Source organism: Bacillus rossius, chromosome 2, assembly GCF_032445375.1.
Source record: "Bacillus rossius redtenbacheri isolate Brsri chromosome 2, Brsri_v3, whole genome shotgun sequence".
Lineage (NCBI taxonomy): Eukaryota > Metazoa > Arthropoda > Insecta > Phasmatodea > Bacillidae > Bacillus > Bacillus rossius.
In genome coordinates this window covers 14,639,326-14,662,901 of record NC_086331.1, presented here as the reverse complement: position 1 = coordinate 14,662,901, position 23,576 = coordinate 14,639,326, and the positions used below count along the sequence as shown (strand labels likewise).

The 23,576-nt window shown below is 40.8% G+C and overlaps 1 protein-coding gene across 10 annotated transcripts in view; it reads left to right on the top strand.

Moving 5' to 3' along the window:
* LOC134529120 (SET domain-containing protein 9-like) overlaps positions 1 to 23,576 on the top strand; it is a 52,823-nt gene that overhangs the window by 6,603 nt on the left and 22,644 nt on the right. For 7 of the 10 annotated variants that reach the window (XR_010074473.1, XR_010074472.1, XR_010074471.1 and 4 more), the window contains exon 1: positions 21,366 to 21,471. The exons of 1 other annotated variant lie outside the window; for it this stretch is intronic. Coding sequence is in view for 2 of the 9 variants with exons in the window: in XM_063362874.1 (XP_063218944.1) it covers positions 21,413 to 21,471 (59 nt within the window). In the remaining 7 variants the exon portion in view is untranslated. Of the gene's footprint in view, positions 1 to 21,353; positions 21,472 to 23,576 lie in introns of those variants that run through there. 2 more of the 10 variants (XR_010074470.1, XR_010074474.1) reach the window with 2 other exon arrangements.

Here is a 23,576-nt window from a genome sequence, read left to right as displayed (position 1 = left end):
TGATGTGTAATCAATCTCTTCTACCACCATCTTCCTTGCACCTTTATAAATATTATGATCTCTGGTGTCTTCCGTTTTACCACAAACTTTCATGTTTGAGACGGTGATCATCACAAGCTTGATCAGATTTATTTAATATATCACGTCGTTTCCACCGTTTCGGTCTCAGGACACCGCCAAATTCTTCGATCTTGGCAGCTTTAGGTGCTTCATCATAGTCTATGTCTTTGTCAACAGCCTCAGAGTCACTGTAACAATCACCGTAGAAGGAATCGTCTTCACCCAATTTACCGTAATAATTCGATGTTGGTGATGTTGAAGTGCCTTCATCGTCTTCATGCTTCCTTTTTAGAAGTCCATCATTTTTACATAGTAGGAAAGATCTACTTGAATTCGGCTGGAATATATTCTCACTTTTCACGTTAAGGATTCTTCCATTGTCTTCATTCTTCCGTAAATCATCAACCTCCTTCAATTTAAGTTCTTTGTCGAGATCGGAAGAGCCAAGAAAATTATTGTCGTAATGCAGATCACTCTTCCTTAGGATGGTAGATTCATCGTTGTCCTCTAGCTTGTACGCAGGCTTGGCGCTACAAGTTCTGCCATGTCTTTTTAGGCTCTCTCTCTGCGTAAACGACTTGCTACATCGAACACAACTTATCATATTGCGCAGTGGATTTTTAACACAGTCATTCTTCTCGTGTTGTCTTTTATTCTTTCTCAAGATAAAATCTTTACTGCAAAACTTACACCTATGTTCTTTCGATACAGCGTCAGATCCCAAATCAGAATTCATATTAGTTACTGAGACTAATGCCAGATACCAATTAAGTGTTTTAAATTAGATCCAATACTTAAATAGAAATTTTTTCATATTTCATCAGCGAGAATTAATATATCTCCTGCAAAAGTACTTTATGCATGTAGTTCTGCTTTTCAACAACAGATGTCGCCACATGTTGCTTGCAGGTAAATAATATTTAGTTATTTTATGCGGGATGCGGGATGCTCACTAACGATCGCAAAAGAAGGATGGCTTCGCTAGACTCCAAGGAAAAGGAAGTTCGTCTTGCATGTTGGTGCTCCACAGATGTCTCATGGCATAATATTAATTTGACTGAGTAATGATATGTGTTAATTCCACCTTATAAAAATATTGCAAGTTTTGATTTAGTAGCAGAAATTATCGAATTAAATGTAACTCCAAATAAAATGACATGTCTCATCAGACAAAAAAAATCCATGCAGAGAGCGGTTTCTCAGAATAGTCAGAAACACTTGAAGAAACCACAGGAATGATTGCAAGAACACGGGAAAATCCATCAAAATATTGACAAGTATAATCAGGAGCACACAGAGAAAACCATCAAAATATTGACAAGAATATTCAGGAGCACACGGAGAAAACCATCATAATATTGACAAGAATAATCGGAAGCACACGGAGAAAACCGCCACAAGTTTTCTTTGTTATCATAAAATTACAGAAAAAAATTATTAAATAAAAAAACACAACAAATTCAAAAACTGATTCTGGCTTGGACTAGAACTCTATCTTTGCTCAACAATGAGAAATTCACAAGCTAGCATAATCAGTTTTTGAATTTGTTGTGTTTTTTTATTTAATAATTTTTTTCTGTAATTTTATGATAACAAAGAAAACTTGTGGCGGTTTTCTCCGTGTGCTTCCGATTATTCTTGTCAATATTATGATGGTTTTCTCCGTGTGCTCCTGAATATTCTTGTCAATATTTTGATGGTTTTCTCTGTGTGCTCCTGATTATTCTTGTCAATATTTTGATGGGTTTTCCCGTGTTCTTGCAATCATTCCTGTGGTTTCTTCAAGTGTTTCTGACTATTCTGAGAAACCGCTCTCTGCATGGATTTTTTTTGTCTGATGAGACATGTCATTTTATTTGGAGTTACATTTAATTCGATAATTTCTGCTACTAAATCAAAACTTGTTAAATTTTAATAAGGTGGAATTAACACATATCATTACTCAGTCAAATTAATATTATGCCATGAGACATCTGTGGAGCACCAACATGCAAGACGAACTTCCTTTTCCTTGGAGTCTAGCGAAGCCATCCTTCTTTTGCGATCGTTAGTGAGCATCCCGCATCCCGCATAAAATAACTAAATATTATTTACCTGCAAGCAACATGTGGCGACATCTGTTGTTGAAAAGCAGAACTACATGCATAAAGTACTTTTGCAGGAGATATATTAATTCTTGCTGATGAAATATGAAAAAATTTCTATTTAAGTATTGGATTTAATTTAAAACACTCAATTGGTATCTGGCATTAGTCTCAGTAACTAATATGAATTCTGATTTGGGATCTGACGCTGTATCGAAAGAACATAGGTGTAAGTTTTGCAGTAAAGATTTTATCTTGAGAAAGAATAAAAGACAACACGAGAAGAATGACTGTGTTAAAAATCCACTGCGCAATATGATAAGTTGTGTTCGATGTAGCAAGTCGTTTACGCAGAGAAAGAGCATAAAAAGACATGGCAGAACTTGTAGCGCCAAGCCTGCGTACAAGATAGAGGACAACGATGAATCTACCATCCTAAGGAAGAGTGATCTGCATTACGACAATAATTTTCTTGGCTCTTCCGATCTCGACAAAGAACTTAAATTGAAGGAGGTTGATGATTTACGGAAGAATGAAGACAATGGAAGAATCCTTAACGTGAAAAGTGAGAATATATTCCAGCCGAATTCAAGTAGATCTTTCCTACTTTGTAAAAATGATGGACTTCTAAAAAGGAAGCATGAAGACGATGAAGGCACTTCAACATCATCAACATCGAATTATTACGGTAAATTGGGTGAAGACGATTCCTTCTACGGTGATTGTTACAGTGACTCTGAGGCTGTTGACAAAGACATAGACTATGATGAAGCACCTAAAGCTGCCAAGATCGAAGAATGTGGCGTTGTCCTGAGACCGAAACGGTGGAAACGACGTGATATATTAAATAAATCTGATCAAGCTTGTGATGATCACCGTCTCAAACATGAAAGTTTGTGGTAAAACGGAAGACACCAGAGATCATAATATTTATAAAGGTGCAAGGAAGATGGTGGTAGAAGAGATTGATTACACATCATGGAAAGAGATTGATTACACATCATGGAAAGATCCAAACATATTGGTTGACCGGCTAAGACTTCTACATGGTTCGCTTTGTGCAGGAAACTATTCGTGCATCAAAGAAATATCCTTCATACTCAAGGAACTGAGGAATGCTGGCTACATACAATAATGGCTTGTTTTACTTGCATTTGTATAATGTAAAGCAATAAAATAAACAATTTAAATTATAAGAATTTAATGTTTTTATTTCTTGTATTCTGATTTCTAACTAAGACTTAGATCTCGTAACTTGTGCTTCCTTGTTGCCTTTTTTTTTGTTGATGGAGCTTCCAAATGTGCTGCCTTTTCGATGATGGTGCTTCCAAATGTGCTGCCTTTTCGTTGTCGGTGCTTCCAAATGTGCTGCCTTTTCGTTGTCGGTGCTTCCAAATGTGCTGCCTTTTCGTTGTCGGTGCTTCCAAATGTGCTGCCTTTTCGTTGTCGGTGCTTCCAAATGTGCTGCCTTTTCGTTGTCGGTGCTTCCAAATGTGCTGCCTTTTCGTAGTCGGCGCTTCCAAATGTGCTGTCTTTTCGTTGTCGGTGCTGTCAAATGTGCTGCCTTTTCGTAGTCGGTGCTTCCAAATGTGCTGCCTTTTCGTTGTCGGTGCTGCCAAATGTGCTGTCTTTTCGTTGTCGGTGCTTCCAAATGTGCTGCCTTTTCGTAGTCGGTGCTTCCAAATGTGCTGCCTTTCTGTAGGCGGTGCTTCCAAATGTGCTGCCTTTTCGTAGTCTGTGCTGTCAAATGTGCTGCCTTTGCGTTGTCGGTGCTTGTAAATGTGCTGCCTTTTCGTTGTCGGTGCTGCCAAATGTGCTGCCTTTTCGTAGTCGGTGCTTCCAAATGTGCTGCCTTTTCGTAGTCGGTGCTTCCAAATGTGCTGCCTTTTCGTTGTCGGTGCTGCCAAATGTGCTGTCTTTTCGTTGTCGGTGCTTCCAAATGTGCTGCCTTTTCGTAGTCGGTGCTTCCTATTGTTTTTCTTTTTTTGAAGGTGCTTCCAAGTGTGCTTCCTTTTTTTTGATGGTGCTTCTATTTTTTTAATGTTGTTTTGACTCTAGTATTTTAGAAAAATGTTCTTGATTTGACTAGCGTATTATTAAAACTGGTTAATGTATATAAACGAGTCCTAGACAGCAGGACGCTCAGTTTGTTACTGTCGTCGACGGTGTACGGATCACCTAGTCTGTTTCTTCTGGTGCATAAGACGTGTAATTGCTTGTTCTTGAGACTTCGATGGCATCTTTACCGACTTTAACGTCGTACTCGATGGAGGATGTACCATCGACTACGGGAACCATGACGTCGGCGCCGACGATGTTGGAGCAGATCCCGTTGGCAACGCCTCTGACAACACTGGAGGAGACTTCGATATGTGCTGTTCCACCATCAGCTGAAGTTTCATCAGCATTAAATACTTCAATTAATGAAGAGCGTACTTCGCATCAGTGCAAATACTGTGGTGCATCATTTACTATCACCTCAAATGCTCGCAAACATGAAAGAAGCGGTTGTTCTTATAATGTTCAAAGAATACAATTTCAGTGCAATAAGTGCAATAAACTAATTTCACGTCTCGATAGCTTACATCGTCATTATAAAAAATGCTCCGAGATGTATAATGAACATGGTTATTGATTTGACTCATGTGTTGTATCGGCTAATGAGACTATATATAGGTGCTATGAACTTCAGTCCGTCTCTGGCTGCGGTGATGAACGGATCGGATAGACATTTAAAGTCATGTAAAAGGCTTAGTCCGTACAATAAGAAGACTGTTTGAATCGAGGAATCCAAAAGGCTTTGGTAATTTGTCAGTGTTTTTTTGTACTTGTAGTAGTGTATTGAATTTATTTAATAAAATTTTTTTAAAAGAACTTGTGGTGTTTTTATTTTCTCAAACCTAACACTTTTTTAATATTTTTTAATTAAAGTTGTTTTGTATCGGCCAGGGATCGAAACGAGGACGGGAATCGATCGAATCGATATTTAAATTAATGAGTGATTTATTTAATGAATTTTGGATTTTTTCCCGCTTTTCTAGCTACATTATTACATGATTTCAAGATGGCGGCCGAATTTCAAGATGGCGGAGGGCACCTCCATAATAAATGATTACTGCACTGTAGCAGGTTAGAATAAAATTATCCAGATGGAAATGTACTCTATAATACAAGTACACACACAATATGGCGTACTCCAGCAGGTGGTAGCTCCTGGTAGCATGTACTGAACATAAAATGTCGGATCCATGATGGTCGACAAGGGCAAAGTGAAATTTCAAGGACAATGTCTAATTTCAAGGTCAAGGTCAAATTTCAAGGTCAAGGTCAAATTTCAAGGTCAAGGTCAAATTTCAAGGTCAAGGTTCAAGGTTAAGGTCAATGTCAACAGTTGAGGACAAAAGTATGGTGACCAGATAATTATACTACATGGTATCGGCACACTCTAGCAGACGAAAACAAGATGGTGGTCTCCAGCGGATGAAGACAAGATGGCGGACATGATGTCATACCAGTTGACGATATATACCTTGGTATTGTTGGTGTTAGATCAGTCTAGGTAGCTTTCATGGAGGAAGGATCGACCTTTTACTCTCGCCGGGAATCGAACCAAGGATGTACATTGATATAATCAAACAGAATTCAAATACGTTAATTTTTTGATGAATTTTGGAATTTTTTTCATTAAATTCGGATAATAAATCAAGATTTTCAAGATGGCGTCCAAATTTCAAGATGGTGGACATGACGTCATACTAGTTGACGATATATATGCTTTGAAAAAAGTGGTGGGATTCAGTCTGCCTGCAACCACCATTGAGGAAGGAGCCTGTCGCCATTTTTAATTTTTTTTTTGCATTCGTCGGGTTCGAACCGAGGACTCCGAACTCCGTGTCGTAAATGTATATTTTTTACAAATATTATATTAAAATTTTATTATTTAATTTTATTTATAAATTTAAAAAAAAAAAATCATTAAAATCGGATAATAAATAAAAAAGTTAAAGATGGCGGGCGTAACGGAAACTGCAACGTTGACGTCATAATTCAAAATGGCGGAAAACACATCGCCAGAATTTTCTAGAACACAATGACGTCATCCAAAATGGCGGATCCAAGATGGCGGATCCAAAATGGCCGCCGGGGTCAAGGTCAAGGGTCAAGGTTACAACCATCCAAGATGGCCGCCGTGATGTCACAATCCAAGATGGCGGACCGACAATCCCACTCCTCAATCCTCGCCCCGGACCCAGTTTCCGGAGCCCCATTCCTATACTACTACTCTTCATAAATATATTGATGATGTATTTTATTAGATCCCTGAAAGTTTTTTTTTTTCGGTCTAAGTTCACTTAGGTAACATTGAACTGCGTCAAAAATATAGTGTTCATTTCATTGGAAACTAAAGTTCGGACTATCCATCAATCTTGACTACTTCTCCAGTATATTTCAAAACAAATATAAAAAGAAGGCTGCATCATCGCACCTTTCGATAAGTGTAAAAAAGCCGCAAAAATATTTAAGCAGTAAATTTATAAGTATTGTAAATTATAAAAGTGCTATGATTTATTATTTTACTATGAAAAACTAGGCACCGTACAAACAGATGTTAATGAATTCATTGGTTGTAATTTGTTATTTTTAAATGCTTGGATGAAAGATCAAGTGACACAGTCATTTTTGTGGATTGTTGGCTAATATAATGTGGCGATGAGATCATGGCTGTGAAAGGTTTTCTGGGAGACAAAGCAAGCATCTTTAAAAAATGGGTAATTGTTGTAACAACACAATGTCTTCAAGGTGGAAAATTAACAGCTGAATAAGTGAAAAATACAGCTTTGTCAGTGTTGGAATTCATTTGGACAGGTGCATTCAACGAATTAAAATCTTTAACATTTTACACAAAATATGAATTTACCTGCTCCAATATGTTGGCAAACTTGTTCATATGTGTTTTTCGTTAAAGCCCACCCCACACGATGCCCATTTTCTGCTATAACTTCTGTTATACCCATGGGTATAAAAATTTTCATAAAAATTTGTATAGCAGAACCGCAGAAAGATTTCTTAACTCCATACACACGATACCTAGAATGCTAACAGAAAACCAGCCAACGCAGTTGCCGACCAAAGCAAACATATCAGGGGAGGATAAACCTGTCGTAGTCAACTTATCAAAATACTGAAAAAAAAGTGAAAGTTACACCTGTTTGTGTTAAAAATTATGTAACTTGCGGAAATATTATTTGATATTTTATCTTATATTTTTCATTTGCAAATAAATAACAAAATTGGTTTAGTATTTAAAAACAAATTAAGAGCAATTTTGGAATTACAAATATATTTTTAAGTTGTAGGTTAATTTCAAAATCTAAAAATATGTAAATTTAAATGATACAAGGGACATTGGGTTTACTAAATGTAGTTTATGTACGGTTTAAATTCTAATATTAATTTAATTATACAGTTAATCATGCTAATTTCATTGTAATAGTAAAAAAATGCTACCGATTCATATATGTTATATATAAGATTTATTGATTACTTATATATTTAACTACATAATTAGAGGAATTGTAAATAATATTTTTTGTAACCCAGTGAGACAAATAAACACGCAAATACCGCGTAATAAATTTAAATCTTAGGTGAAGAAAAACATTTTGCATGTTTTTTTTTACCCTCACAGTTGTGTCGCTATGAAGTATCAGTTTATTCATTATTAATTTATGGACACTCGTTTCTTAATAAACGTTGGCGTTTTAATTATAAAATTAACTTTTGGTTTAAATTATTTGTGAACATGTGATTTTACTTTACTTTTTTAAAAGTAAAAATAAATCTAGGTAGGTACGTAGTACTATGAATAAAATCAATGGACTGAGACACCTAAATGTAGTTAATAATATTATATCATAAATTCTAATAATTTATATTTGCAGAAAGCACAGTATGTAATTTAATTATCTGTTATTTAAAAAAACTAAAAAAAAATTGGATTGTTGAGGATTCGAACCACATTCAAAATCACTCTTCTACCTCTGCCATCGTGCCATTCGCCACTACGCTACCGCAGCTTCTGCGAATGTAATAGGAGAAAATGGGTAATATAGAATGCAACGTATTTTCATAACGTATTTTAAAATTTCCGATTACTTCTTTCTGTGGCAATTTCAGCTTAACAAATATATTCCATAGTAGTTTTACTATTATAAAGTTTCATTTGGCATACCATTACATTTGTTACGTCCCTTAATGTTGACAATACAGACTATATACGGGGTTATATTGCAACACGTGGGTCCGCCATCTTGACGGCTCCAGCTCGTGGGTATAGCAGAAAAATAGAACACGTTCTATTACGGTTTTGGCTAAGACTTCGGTTATGAAAACTTTTATACCCAGAGCCAGACCCCTTGGAAGGGTGCTGAAATGTTACCCACACGGGAGCAGGCGCGCTAGCATAAAAATTACATGAAAACTGCTAAGGAAATGGTTGTCGTGTGGGCCAGGCTTAAGTTGCAGTCTCCTATTATTAAAAAAAGAATTGCATAAAACCAGTTTCCAACAATTTAAACATTCAAATGTAATACCCATATTAAATAAATATTATATTGGATTGGTGAAGATTAGTAAGATAAAAACAGGAGAAAAAAAAAGCTATACGAAAACAGATGCATGCAGGTGTCTGCGATGAATTAAATTTGTTATATTTATCATATTTCATTGATTATTGTATATTAACTTGACATCGCCTCAAGTGCGCTTCCCAGTTGCGTAGATCGTTTTTGCACATTGCCAATCTCTTCCCCACGATGGAACCACCAGTGTACGTGTGGGAAAATTGGTGTGTTGCGGTGTGTCGGGGGGGGGGGGGGGGGGGGGAGGGGGCGAGATGATCTTATGAGCCGGAGAATCGTGTCGTGGGAATATCACGTGAGTCGTGAAAGCCTGCACGTCTGGAGGAGCTTGCAGCTGCCGGTGGAGTGGAGTGCGTGTGTTGCTCTTGGCAGTGGAGACATCAGACGTGTATGAGGCACGTGCTAGTGGACGGACGCCTTGGCCGATGCGGGACGCAACCACGGCGAGGAAACTTCTCAGGTTTGTCATTTCATTCCACAACAAGAACCTGCAGTACTCTCCGGGACAGTTCCTGGGCAGGAGGGTGCTCATCGAGCGGGAGAACGACACACCTGCTCTAGGCTAGATCCCCCAGGCCACAAGGCTCGAACCCCCTCTATCACCTATCTGAGCAGCCGGGACTTTAACCATGCCAAACGGGATCAGCCCCAGCGGCATCAAAATGGCATCCAAATAGTGTGGCCGATCATACAAATGAATCTAATGAACCAATTTCCAAATTTCAGTTGTTTTTTTCGCATAGCGGACAAGGACTCATGTAGCGACAGGCGACAGTGTGGCGCGAAACCGGAGCGGGCCCGCGGATAAGAACGGCTCAAGTTCCACGCCGGAAGCAGAGCGACCATGAGATCTGCACTCATCTCCACCCGCGACACGTCAGACCACCAGACTTGTACACGGGCTCCCGCGAGACAGGAAGCGTGCGAGCGCGGACCATAATTCGGAAGTGAGTGGAGGCGGCCCTCCCCGTCTGCTCGCGCCCCGTCAACGACGTCCTGACCCATCGCGCTGGCCATTCGACCGTAATCGCGATGCAGAACTCGGAGGTAACGATTGACAAGGACGAGCTGTGGGACACACGTCTACTGAACAGAGTACCCATGGGCAATACAATCGCCGTCACACAAGCAGGGGGTCAGTGCAGAGTGGAGGTCAAACCGGAAGTGTATGAGGGACAGATGAAAGCCACGCCGGCACACAGGTGCAATGCTGTGGAGTGCCACCGGCAATCCGACGAGGTGGCATACCATGTGCACCAGTGCAGCACCATGAGGCACCGCGCGTGCACAAAGGCGCGCGAGTTGAATTTCCGGATGGTATGTTCATGTGTACTGCATGTGAGGACAGAGTGACGGGACCAGCACAAGTGACCGTCGTGAGTGAATCTCGACGAGTTAGCGCCTGCGTCAAGCTACCTGAATTCGCGGGACAGGCGCACGAGGACCCGGGGAAGTTCACGATGATGTGTTGTGACTGCCTGGCCAGGTATGCCGTTCCATTGGACGAATGGACGGAGCGTGTCAGCGACCAGCTCAAGGGGAGTGCGCAGGACTGGTGGGTCATGGTTGGCGAATGCGACATGAAGTGGCATAACTTCGCTACACGCCTTGAGGGGCAATTCAATGATGCGCCCGCACGCGCGCAATGTCAACGCTCTCTGTTCTGCGAGAGACAGAGGACAGACGAAGATGCTGAGACCTTCATTAGAGCCAAGGTTCGACTGTACCGATGCCTGGCCACCAGAGAAGACATCAGCGTCGCCTAGGGCTACGCTCGCACCTGTGAGGAGCTGTCTACAGAGTCATCGAGGACTTCGTCCAGCTGGCCAAGGAGATCGAATGAGACCTCCACCTGTGACCTCTCCTACGAGACACCCCGGCCCGACGTCAGGAGACGTCACCCACACGGGTTTTGGCAGCTGAGGAGGCCTGGAGTCCACAGCCTCAGACACCACCAGATGGGAAGGAGAGACGCGGGGTTGTGGCGCCGCACCACCGACGAATCCGAGTCATCCGAGTCATAGAAGCCTACGTGACAGAGCCCCGCGCTGCAGGTACTGCCGGTAGGAGATGTTCCACTGGCATTATGGTTGCCCGACTAGGGCCGCGCTGTGAAAGAGATGCTGACTGGGAGGACCCCTGGTGGGAAACACTAACTAGGGAGCAGAATACCAGCGAGCTACTGTTCCCGGATCACGGCACCGGCGGCACCTGCTGGGCCAGCCGATACAAACCAGTCACCTGCCAGACCAGACAGTGGTGCCATGCAACATCCGTCCCAGTTCCTCACCGGGTCGACTGCGAGCGATGCCGAGCACCAGGCGCCACCGACGACCCCGGCACCGCAGGCAGTACAGGACCACATACCACAGCCACCCACCAGACTAGGCGGTGTTGCCACACACCACTCGCCCCAGCTCCGCACTGGGTCGCCTGCGAGCGATGCCGAGCACCAGGCGCCACCGACGACCCCGGCACCTCCTGCAGGACCAAGCAGCGGACCTTCTCGGCTCAGACGGGCGGGCGACGACCCGGTATTGCTGATCCGTGTGCCAGTCATGCTGAACGGCCGGCCAGTCCATGCCCTGGTGAACACCGCAGCGAGTCACTCCTACATCGCGGCCCACCTGGTGCCAGAGGTGGACATGGAGCACGGCGAGGAAGTCGTCCAGCTGGCCACCCAGATGACTGGCGCGCTCGTGTCTGGGCGCGCTCAGGTACCAATCACTGTTCGAGACATTTCCAGTTGGACAACAGCCCTGGTGATGCGAGACATGAGGGACGACCTAATCCTGGGCCTACCCTGGCTTGTCCAGGAGGATGCATCTATAGATGTTAGTGAGGGTAAGCTGAATATTGTATGCTAGGGTCGTAGTATGCTGTACAGCATCGGCCGAGGGGTGGCGCCCCAACCCACACCTGCTGACATATTAAATGACCTTCACAATGAAGTTCCTCCAGCACCACAGTGACCCAGCACACCATTCCATCACGTCCCCACGGGCCTCGACTTTTTAAGTCGTTCAGTTAGGGACCTCATGAGCGCAAGGCGATCCAAACACAGGTCGCAGAGATGCTGCGCGATGGAGTAATCGAGGCAAGCGAGTCGTCAGACTACTGCTTGGTGGTGATGGCGAAGAAGGATGGCTCGCTTTGGTTCTGTGTAAATTTCTGGCCAACCAATTTAGTCACCATCCCCACCCTTCCACCACTCATTAACATCACAGATGCACTGGCAGGGTTGGGAGATGCCGGCATTTTCTCCTCCCTGGACCTCAAGTCTGGTTACTGGCAGGTACCAGTCTTCCCCGAGGACCAACGAACGACCACTTTCATCGCGCCTGACAGCCGTAGGTTCCATTTCTGCGCCATGCTGTTCGGGCTGATGGACGCCCCCGTGACCTTTCAGACCATGATGGTGCGCGTCCTAGATGGGTTCGTGGGACAGTTTGCCGCGGCCTATCTTGACGACGTGATCGTCTGGTCACGTACATGGGAGGAGCATGCACAGCACCTTGCCTTGGTCCTCGAGTGGCTGGCCAGACACAGATTGACCTGCGCGCCCCACAAGTGCCATGTCGGCACGTTGGAACTGGAGTTCCTGGGGTATATAGTGAACATGGAGAGCTGCCGCCCTCTGCCAACCCAGCTTGACTTAATAGAGTCTAAACCTGCCCCCCACCCGGAAACAGCTGCAGCAGCTAGTGGGCCTTCTGAACTGGCTCAGGGGCTTCATACCAAACCTTGCCATAGTGACAGCCCCAATGATCGACTTGTTGTCCCCTAAATTCAAATTTAGGTGGACCCCGGATGCAGACCGCGCATTAAATGCCGTCAAATGCTTGTTTTGTGAGTGCCACATCCTGGCTCGTTTACAGACCACGGAACACATTTACCTGCAGACGGATGCCAGCCAGGAGGGCATGGGCGCGGTCCTGTACCAGTTGGGACCAGAGGGCGAGCGGTGAATGCCAGTGCCAAGTTTGGGCTGGTGTATGTTAGGGGGTCTTCGTGTGGTGCTCTGCTAAACTCCGGTAATTTTGACATGTAGTTCTCTGTCCGTGCCGTGCATGCACGTGTGGTGTCGGGTCGGGTGATTATCCCGCCCTCGGCCGTGGTGGTGGTGCGGGTTGCGTGTCCACACTCCTGGCACGGTTGCGGTTTCGTATCGGTTGCTGTGGTTGTTGGCATAGGTTGTAGTGGCATGGCTAATCCCGTCTCTATTTTTCCTTTCCATATCTGATCCCAATTTACTTCCCATGGTTCGTGTTTAATGTCGGTCCCCGGTGGTGTTTTGTCCAGTGGTGGGCATTGGCAGGTGCTCCGCCAAGGTAATGGGCCTGTCAGTAGATCCATTGCTCTAGGCTGTTGGCATAGTGTGCATGTCGCGTGAGCTACGTATGGCAGCATAGCGCGTGGTTAGGCGCGGTGTTGTTGACAGCTGAGCTCTGTTGACGGGGGTGGGCGCACGTAGTCGCGCGCGCGCTACGTGGGTGTATTTGGGACGCGGTGAGGGGGGAGGGGAGGGTTAAATGCCCGGACCGCCGCACAAAACGGAGGCCGTGAATGGCCGCGGCGCGGGCGGGTGTGCGGATGGGCGTGCGAGGCGATGGCCGCGAGCGCCCGGACAGCCGCACAAAGCGGACGGGTGGAGGATTGAAGGAGGGGGAAGCTGTTCAGATGGCCGCGCGAAGCGGTGAGTTGCTAGGGGGTGGAGAGGTGGGGAGGTGGGGGGAAGTGTGTTCGGCCCGTCACGCGAAAGAGAATGCGGGATGGTGCGGAAGTGAAGAGGGGTTTGGGGTGGCCGCTGGGCTGTGACGTCGCTCGCCTGCGTCGCTTGTTCTGCTGGAATGTCGTGCGCTGGGGAGGGGTGAGAGGGATCCTTTGTCCACTGCTCCTGGCGCGTCAGCCTGTCTAACCCTCGCGCGTCCAAAATGGCAGTTTTCTTGCAGTTTGTTCGGTTTTCACGTATTTTGTTCAAAATTTAGCCACACGCAAGGGCACCATTTGCCGTCCGCCGCGGTCTCGTGTTCGAGGTCGGGCGCAGGTCCTAGCGGGGTGGCTGGCTTTCTTAGAGATTTCTGTTCCGGGAGGGCGCCAGGCTAGCTCGGTGTCTAACCGTGTGATGTTCGTGGGTTCGTTGCCCCAGCGTGGTCCGCTAGAACCGTCGGCGGTGATGGAATTTGTTTCCTGATTAGGTTGGGTTGTTTAGGTTAATTTACATACACTGTTCTGGTTGTTCTACAGGTCGCCCGTCGCGCACGGGAGGTGCGGGGTGGACGTTTTATTGTTCACGATTTACACTGGTTCATTACATTGGGCGCGAGGTTTACTCGGCGGTACATGACTGCCAATGAGGCGTCGGAACACGTAGACGTTTTGATTACACTATTATTACAATTACACTTGATAAAACGGCACTATGTGGTGCTTTTACTTACACGATTACACTGCACACGTTATCTGAGAGGGACACCTGCGTGCCTCTACGTGTGTTTACTTATTAAGTCCTCACGCCAGTCGCAGTTGAGGGAGAGCGTTCGATTAGCATCGGCTAATCTCGTAATCGGTAACTTGCGACGCGTGGGCCCACCTGTGTGGACCGCTGCTCGCTACTAAATTAAAAACACATTTAAACTTGAATGTAGCCTGTGCCTGTGCACTGGGCGATTAACTAAAGTTCTGGGGTGGCGGGAGACGGCCCGTACCGTATACTGCACGGCCCCACGTAATGCTTTGTGTGGGGCGTGTTAAATTGACGCGGCTGGGTTAGGCCCTACACCGTAAAAGGACCGGGCGCACACGGGGAGTATTTAAAAAAAGGTTTTGGTTGTGACTATAATTACCAGATGGACGTTCGGTGAAACAAAGAGATGCTGGCTCCCCGTGGGACGTGCGTCCGTCCCGGTCCGCGAGTCGCCATGTACTGGCGTCTGGCCCTGGCACGAGGGGAGGGGTGAGCTCCCTGTCGCGCCAGAGTTTCTAAAGTTCCGTTATTCGTTAAAAATTACATTAATAATAAAAAGCAAGTGGCTCTAAATTCATACAATAAAACTTAATGATTAACTTAATATCTATATATGTTTTAGAATTGACATTTAATAAGTTTGTCTAAAATAAGTTTGAATATTAGAGTCAAGCTGGAGACTGTCTGTTTCTTGATAACTACTCCAGTGGCGAATGATAATGCTAATTTGGGGCGGTTTGCATTACGTCACACATTTCACTACAGAATTTAGGCTGAAGGCCGCAAGGGTTGCACTCACAGCTGTTTTAGTAGAAAACTACACGTGAGTGACCCGGGCACTCCTACGTCGCACTCTATTAATTAGGGGCTTTTGTTTGTTTTTGATTACTTTATTATTGTGTGGGGAATTTTGTAGGCACGGGAAGTGCGTTGCATGCGTAATTAAAATGGTTCGCTATTCTCTACCTTGGGCTGCGGTCCGCTCACTTGACTCGGGTGGGCCATGGCTAGGGGTGCTTTCTGTTAGCGGAGCCGAGTACTGGCGGGTGCAGGTCGGGCTTTGGGGTGGCCTTCGGCCGTACAATGTCAGCGTTATCTCCTGGCTGTAGTGTGCTTGTTGCGCTCGGGCCATGTCGTGTTCGTAGGTACGTCATTGGTTGCGCTCCTTCTGTTGTTCTCTCGGGTGCGGAATGCTGTGGGTTGCTAACTCGTCCGGTAGTGGCAGGTTACACCCCTGGGTCATTTCCGCGGGAGTCATCCCAGTGGCTGCATTCACGCGTCGTCGGACTTAGAACAGTGCGTCGGCGATGAGGTTGTCCCACTGGGTGTGGTCCTCCCCTAGGCGCAGCTGCAGTTGGACCTGCAGGTCTTGGTTCCTGCGCTCGGTCTGGTTGGCCCTGGGGTGGTAGTATGGTGTGGTGTGGTGGATAATGTGTGCCTCTTGAAACCACCCTCTCCACCGGGCCCCCAGGAACTGGCTGCCGCTGTCCATCAGGATTGTCTTCGGGTAGCCGAACCAAGTTAGGAACTCGTGCTCAGGACGTCGATGATGGTTGCCGCCCGTGAGTTGCCGTAGGGGTAGGCCTCGCGCGCCTCGCCGGGACCCATACAGCACAAAATGTTACAGATATGTTTCAGAAATATAACTTTTGAAACATTGTAACATGTTTGAAACATTTCGCAACCTACCTGAAACATCTCGGATATATTTCAGAAACGTCAAAATGTCCGCCCTGTGAAATATTTCAATGAAACCTCCCTGCAACATCAAATGGTAATGTTTCTGAAATGTTTCAATGAAACCTCCCTGCAACATCAAATGGTAATGTTTCTGAAATGTTTCCACTAATGCCCCATCAATATTTCTGAAACATTTAACCGAAATATTTCCATAAATGTTCTGAAATACATATAAAATGTATCATGTGACCCAAAATACCTTTGGAAATTAGGATGACTGAGGGTATATTTATAATTTAAAAGAGTATTGCACTTTAACAGATACCATAATGTTACAGCTGCATTGGTCAGCTAGTTGCAGTGAAGTGCAGTGACTGTGTTCCAATTCATCACAGCATTCCCTCGTACACTTCCTCTTGATCACTTTTTGCATAATGCCCCTTGACCACACCCTTAGAAAGTGTTAATCGGTGGATTGATATGATCTTGTTCGTATCTTCTTGTTTTCGTCAAGTTTTGCTTGTCCATAGTAATGTGTCATTTTTTGATTATATAAAAAAATAGATATTGTAATATTATTTTGTTTGAAATTATTTTAAAGATGTGCTCTGGTAGGGCATAGAATGTAAATTTTTGTCGTTTTTAATGTAATGATAATTGATTATATTACTTAATGATTTGGCTTGTACAATAATTAAAAATTTACTTATAATTTCTAATGTAAGATTAAAAAGGCCTGCCGACAAAATCCAACAATTCAGGTAAATTAATGAAACCATATTCTCCACCCTACTGAGCTTAATTTATAATTTATATATATATATATATATATATATATATATATATATATATATATATATATATATATATATATATGAACCAAGTTAAAGAAATAATTTAATTAATAAAGACATCAGATGTTTTCCCAGGTCAGCGTACCAGACTTGCCTAACATTAATTTTACAAACTATTTTATTATTCTAAAAACAAATTATGGTTATAAAAGTAAAATTTAAATAAGTCTTCAGTATGCTTGCAAAGTGAATGAAACTTACATGAATGTAATAGGTAGCCCAGCATTGGTTGCTGTCCATGGTTCCTGTCCATTGCATTTTATTTTAATGGGGAATTTGAATGTGATATAGTGGCAGGCAGGCATGCATCTACATCAGTACATGGGGAAAAAGGGACAAGCTAATGCACAAAGGTTCCATTATTAAATACAATGACAATGTCATCTTGTAATGAATAAATTAAATTGAGGCTCCCCAAGCTATCTGGATGTGATCTCCTTATGCTCAGCACAGAAAGTATGCTAATATTTACTTAATCCATAACAACCAAACCCCACTTGCATAGGAGACATGATTACTGAGCATTTTAAAATATAATTTTCACAACCCAATGTGTTATGGCCACTTCAAGTTTGTTTTTGAGTATCATAAATGAGCACTTGTCCATCGATGTCTTTATCTGTATTTGAACAATGTCTTGAGAATTTGGGTATGGTTTTCTATTGCATTCCAGATGTTGACATTCTCAAAAATCACAACACTGTTATTGTGTACGGTATCAGTGGTCTATATAATCATGTGGTATTACATTAACTTAAAATACTTGATACACACAAGAAAAAAAATTGCATTCAACCTCAAACAAGTGTTATAGAAATAAAAAAATAATATACCTATATACAATACACTAACATATTATAATAGAAAATTCCTACTTGTATGTTGCACAGGAAACCGGTATTAACATAATGAACAGCCATGAGACTTGACCTGTGCTCGTATTGTGATGTACTTTTCTCCTTATTTAATGCTATAGTAAGTATATATGGCTGGTGCTTGTTTTTTGGACATTTGCAAGAAAAAAATGTGCGCTTGAAAACCCTCAAAAGACATGTAACAATTTTATGTTATAATTAATGTCTTTTTCTTCTTAAACACACATATACTAATTTACAGAGGGTCTAAATATGAAACAATGCAGTCTTAATACAATTTCATCATATAGCTTTATAATCGACATATTGTTTTCCATTTCACACAAGCTCAACATAAATGAGACTGGACTAGAATCGGCTGTCCTCACTAAACAAAAAACTTGTCTGACCAGCCTAAATGAAGTGAGATGGTGGTGTAGTAGTGGAATATAAATGGGAATGAAACAAATGTGCAATGAGAAATACTCTTTAACATTGCAATGTCACTTTCCCTAATTGAAAGACTTATTGTATCAGACAAGAGCTCAAATTGATCCAGCTTCCCTAACATTGAGTGGCCAGTGACTTGCTGAAGATACAATAGTGGCAGTCCATAAAAAATCTGGTTTCCTTAATTTTTTCTATAGATAGCATGTTAATCTACCTAAAGTTCGTGGATTAAGCTAGGTTTTATATTTGTATTTTAATACTACCAAATTGACTAAATAGCCTAAGGATAAAACAACAAATACAATATGGCAATAGTATATAGGGTCTCTAAAATCCAAATTTTCAAAGTAAATACACAAAATAATATTAACACAACAGTACTTCCACACAAACTATATTCAAATGAGATCACAAATTTATTGTAAACAAATAATATAAATAATTTTGTAATATGCAGTACAAAATTTTAAAATAATATGAATGGCGAGTTATACTTTGTACAAAATAGAAGGTAGCTAGTTTGGCCTAACTCGTCAACAATGAAGTCATTAGAGATAGAGAAACTTATTCAATCAGACAATAGGGTTTTGGATTGTAACTTCTATGATCTATGTTATGAAACCAGCCAAGAATGCACCTGAAGTAAGTTAAGAACCATGTATAACCATAATCAGAAAGCCACACCAGGTCAAACCAGGTTCATTCCATTTGAATACTTAACAATAGAGGCAAAGATGCAAAGGGGTATTTTCAATAACAAATAACAACATAGTCTGAGAAGTAGACTTTAATAAAAAAAACTATATATATATATATAAATAATATATACAATACATGAAACTTTTAACTGACTCTCTATGCAGATGTTTTTGGAGATTTTTGCTGGAAAAAAAGAAGAAAAAACAATTATTTTTAACTTGTTTCAGGTCAATTATGACATGTATGTGAGATTTTTAAACATGTAGACACTAAGTTGTTACATTATTTATTTTTAAATTACCATGCAAACAGAAAAAAAAAGTTTCTGATGCCAATGATAAATTTCAAAACTAAAAGCATCTTAAAATGGACAAATTGGTATTGCAACCTATGCATTTTTTTTTCAAACTTATTAAGCAGGAATACTTCTTCACTGGGAATTTCTTAACATGCTATTTACATTCCTAATAATCAATTTAATGGTGTCTGGTTAATGCAAAGAGGCCCATGACATTGTATAATAACACATTTTAAGCAAAGTTTTAAAAGAAAACTTAAATTTAAATCCTAATGATTTCCTAATAAGTGTCTGTGTGAACAGTGCCTGTGATGTTACATCATTACAATTCAGCCCATGTTTTTGTGCAATAATACTCTAAAATTTCTAGTAATTTTTTGAGCAGATTCTCAATATTATCCTTTGTAGTGCACATTTAATGTTTATTTTCATTATTTAAATTGCTACCACTACATAACTATACACATGTAATCTAATAAATCATCATTTAATGTGTTTCCTTTATTGTCATATAATGGATGGAATTAGGTTTTGTCAAACTCTCCAAATCAAACATACTTGGTTACTACCATAATTTAGCATAAGAAAAACTAATTTAAATAGAAAAACCAATGATGCTTATGCTTAGTACAACACAACTCGAAGACTTGTACCTTCTCTGCGGTAAAGGACAAGATTTATTTCAATTATTTTGCGCTGCAATTCCAGCCCACCAATAAAATGAAGGCCAGATTGCAGAAATAACTTTGTTAAGCGAAATGGCAATTAATGAAACCGCTGTCTAATTATATGTGTAGGCCTAGTGCATTCACTTACAATAAATTACATTTATGACAAAACAGATATAATAGCAGGCTTTATTAAATTTCCGTTAATAGTAATACGTAGGCCTACAACATACGATGTAAGTACTACAGAGTGCAGAACATAACATAATAAAAATAATTACTTAACCAGTAGAATTGTAAATTATTTCAAATAAAACACTTCAATATTTATATTAAAATAAACACAACATAATTAATTTATGTGTTGTGCACAGTAAATAAACATTAATTACCCTTAACTACATATTATAGGTTATGAAATATATTTACTTAAGTATATTATAAAAGCCCGAAGGTGATAACTGAATAAAATAAATTGGTTTAATCAAATGCTATTAAAACCAAAATATTTAGGAACCTATAAGCCTATATTTGTGTGATTTTTAACTAAAGATAATAAATAACCCATACATTAGCATTCGTGTTCTACAGTCAACGACCATATATAGCTACAGTAAGTAGAAAACTCATTAGATGCTTTCGCAATTTTATTAAATCGCGAATATCCTGTTAATGCATCACATAAATTAAAAAATCAGATTGAAAACAGCGCACATATAAATATGGCACGGGAATGTTAAGCATACCGACAAAAAAAGACATTCCTTAACCTACAGCTTTACACATTTCGAAGACGCATAAAAGAATGTTTCTATACCGGTACTTGCTTAAGTGCGAAAGTAAAAAAAAAAAAAGTAAACTAACATGAAATAAATAATGTTAAAACTTACAATTTATTCACCACATATAAAAATCCAAGTACCAAAATACTGCGCCAAAACAAGAAATAATACACAAAGACAAAGATTTCTGAACTTTAGTGCCAACAAGCATGATGGGAAGTTTCAATATAATGTCTCAGATACATTTAAGAATCAACCACACTGGAATATTGCCAAACGAATCTTGCTGAAATGTATCTGAAACTTCATTTATAGACATGAGTACTATGTGTCCAATGAAATGTTTATGAAATATTCCAGAAACATGACAGATGAAATGTAATCTATTTGAAACATAGTAATGTTACTGCAATATCACAGACATGTTACTGAAACATTGTGTGCTGTATGGGGACGTACATCTTCCACCCGTCCGTCTACCCCGGCGACTTTGGATAAAGGCTTAAGTATGTAAAATTAATTGTGGAATTTTTAAACATAAATAAAGGGGGGTGGGGCATCTCCTGCCATTGAGATATGGTAATGGGAGCAGTCGAGCCTGGGCTTCCAGTCTTGCCAGAAGGTATGAATTTAACTTGGACTGATTCTGAGAATTCTGATGGAAAATCGTAATTTTACGTTGGCTCTATTTGTGGGAGTAAAGATTCGGATTATATCAATTGTTAGTGAATTGTAGAATATTCATTTTTCTGAATACACTAGGTGTCGATATATTTTAATAATCGATACCACAATCGATCATACGCTTTTACTAATGTTTTTGTTTTGAAAAACAAAGAGGGTTTGTTTGAAAAATGTGAAAGAATAGCAAAATCATGTGGAAGGGTTACAGACAAAGATTTGTCCCTTGGATAATGTTAAATCTAAGTAAAAGGTAATTGATATGTATTCGTATATAATTATTTTCTTCTTTATCTCCGTTGATCAAAAGATTTGGTATGGGTAGCCCTGTCTTTATTAAATTGTATTATTTACCCTGCTTGGTAAGTTGGTCAAGTAATTTTGCAAAGTAACCCTTTCCTGAAAATATAAATAATAAAATGTATATGAATGTTACCCGATCATTCTCTAAACTTGTGCCACACAGAAAGCTTCGCGATGTTCTCTTATGTTCGCGATGTCTGAGAGACATGCTGTGGGATTCGAGTGATGATTTCGACTATAATAATATTCTGCTGGCTCTCACAGTATGTAAACGTTAAAAGAAGTGGGCTCACGAATTTAATATAAAAACAAACTAATTTGAAGAATTTCATCATTTAATGAAGCAGTTGCATGTGAGGACAAAGCCAAGTTTTGGATTATTTCAGGATAAATCCAACTTAGTTTAACAGCATTCCCTTGGAATCAAATCCCAGGCATTTTCTTGCATATTTTGCCTTCTATATTCTTCCATCGATTTATTCCATAAATGTGGATATTTTTGTAATCTTTTAACCGACGTTTCCATCGACTTGACAATTTAAATCACAATATTGAGAGAAATTAAACTTCATAAAAAGTAAACTCAGAAGTACAGCACAATCTGCACGAAAACAGATGTTTTTTTGTTTTTTTTTCTGCGCATGAGCGAAGTCAGCGACATTTTAGATAAATAGCCGAGAACCAAACGCTTGTTGATGTTGCCAGCATAGTGAACATAGCTTTGTATGGCCAGTGACACCTGAGATGCAGCTGGCTATATTTTACTCAATGTAGCAAACTTCGCGAACATAGCGATCATAGTGCCCTGTGTGGCTGTAGCTTCAGTTATTGTTTATCAGTTATTAACTTACAGTTTTAATGGTGTTTGAGGTTAGGGTAGGTTAGCTTAGCTTAGGTTAGTTACATTTATAGTATTAAAAATATGTAGTTTTGTAAATGGTTGGTTAGGTACATTACAAATTAATATAGTATATAGGTACATGGGTAATTATCAGACATCGCAGCTTTTTAGAACGGAAAGAAAAAAAGAAATTGGTACATAATCATTGTTTGCACACACTACACACATCCCTAAATTTACTCTGAAAGGATGGTTTCGTAATTCCTACTAATTTGTGAAAAAATTAAATTTTTATGTCTTGCATATACAATACCTTTGCTTTTATGCTGCTGCTGCTGTTCATTGTTTACCCATGATGAATAGGAATATTTGTTTTCCATATACTTGAGACGTTCCAGATTTAACCACAGGATCAAGCCAACAGGATCATGCCATCAGGATTAAGCCCGCAGGATCCAGGGTTAAACTTCAATTTATGAAACATAAGAATTAGCGTACTTTTTATTCTCCATAGTTGGGTACAGTTGTGCTAAACAAACAGATATACGATCACAGGTATACAATGAATGGTGGCGGCAGTGTGAAAACTCTAGTATATTAATGTAAGCTTTAAACTGTGATTTTTCACGGACCAGTAGGAATTAAGAAACCATCCATCCCTTTCCATTCCAAAAAAGCCGCTATGTCCAAGTATTACCTACCAGTATGTGAATGGTAGGTTACGTTAGGTTAGCTAAGATAAGCTACATTTTAAAACTTCAAAAATAATGTGAAATGTTGAGTAAATTTCAAGGTTAGCAGTTATTCTGTTGAAAAAAATTACAATTATTAATGTGGTTTTATTGAACACTAAAGACCTTTCTCTATTTACCCTGAAATAGTGTTTCAAAATTTGTGCTGGTTTCTGAGAAATTATAGTTTATAGGTTACATTAGTTAGTATGTGCAATTACACGGCCATTGCTATGTTTTGCTTATGCTTTTTATAGTGACGTAAATTTATTTCTTGCTATTATTTTAGCATAGCTGAGATGGTTTTCCATGAGAGAGTACAGCCTGATTGCAGTTGCAACTCGGTCATGTGGTTATTCAGAGATTCATAGGAATACAGTGTAGTCTGGCTGTTTGCTAAAGATAATTCGTTTCTCCACCCTAATTGTGCCTAACTGTACCTAATTAGGGTTGAATACAGGTTTGGCCCTGACCATTACATAC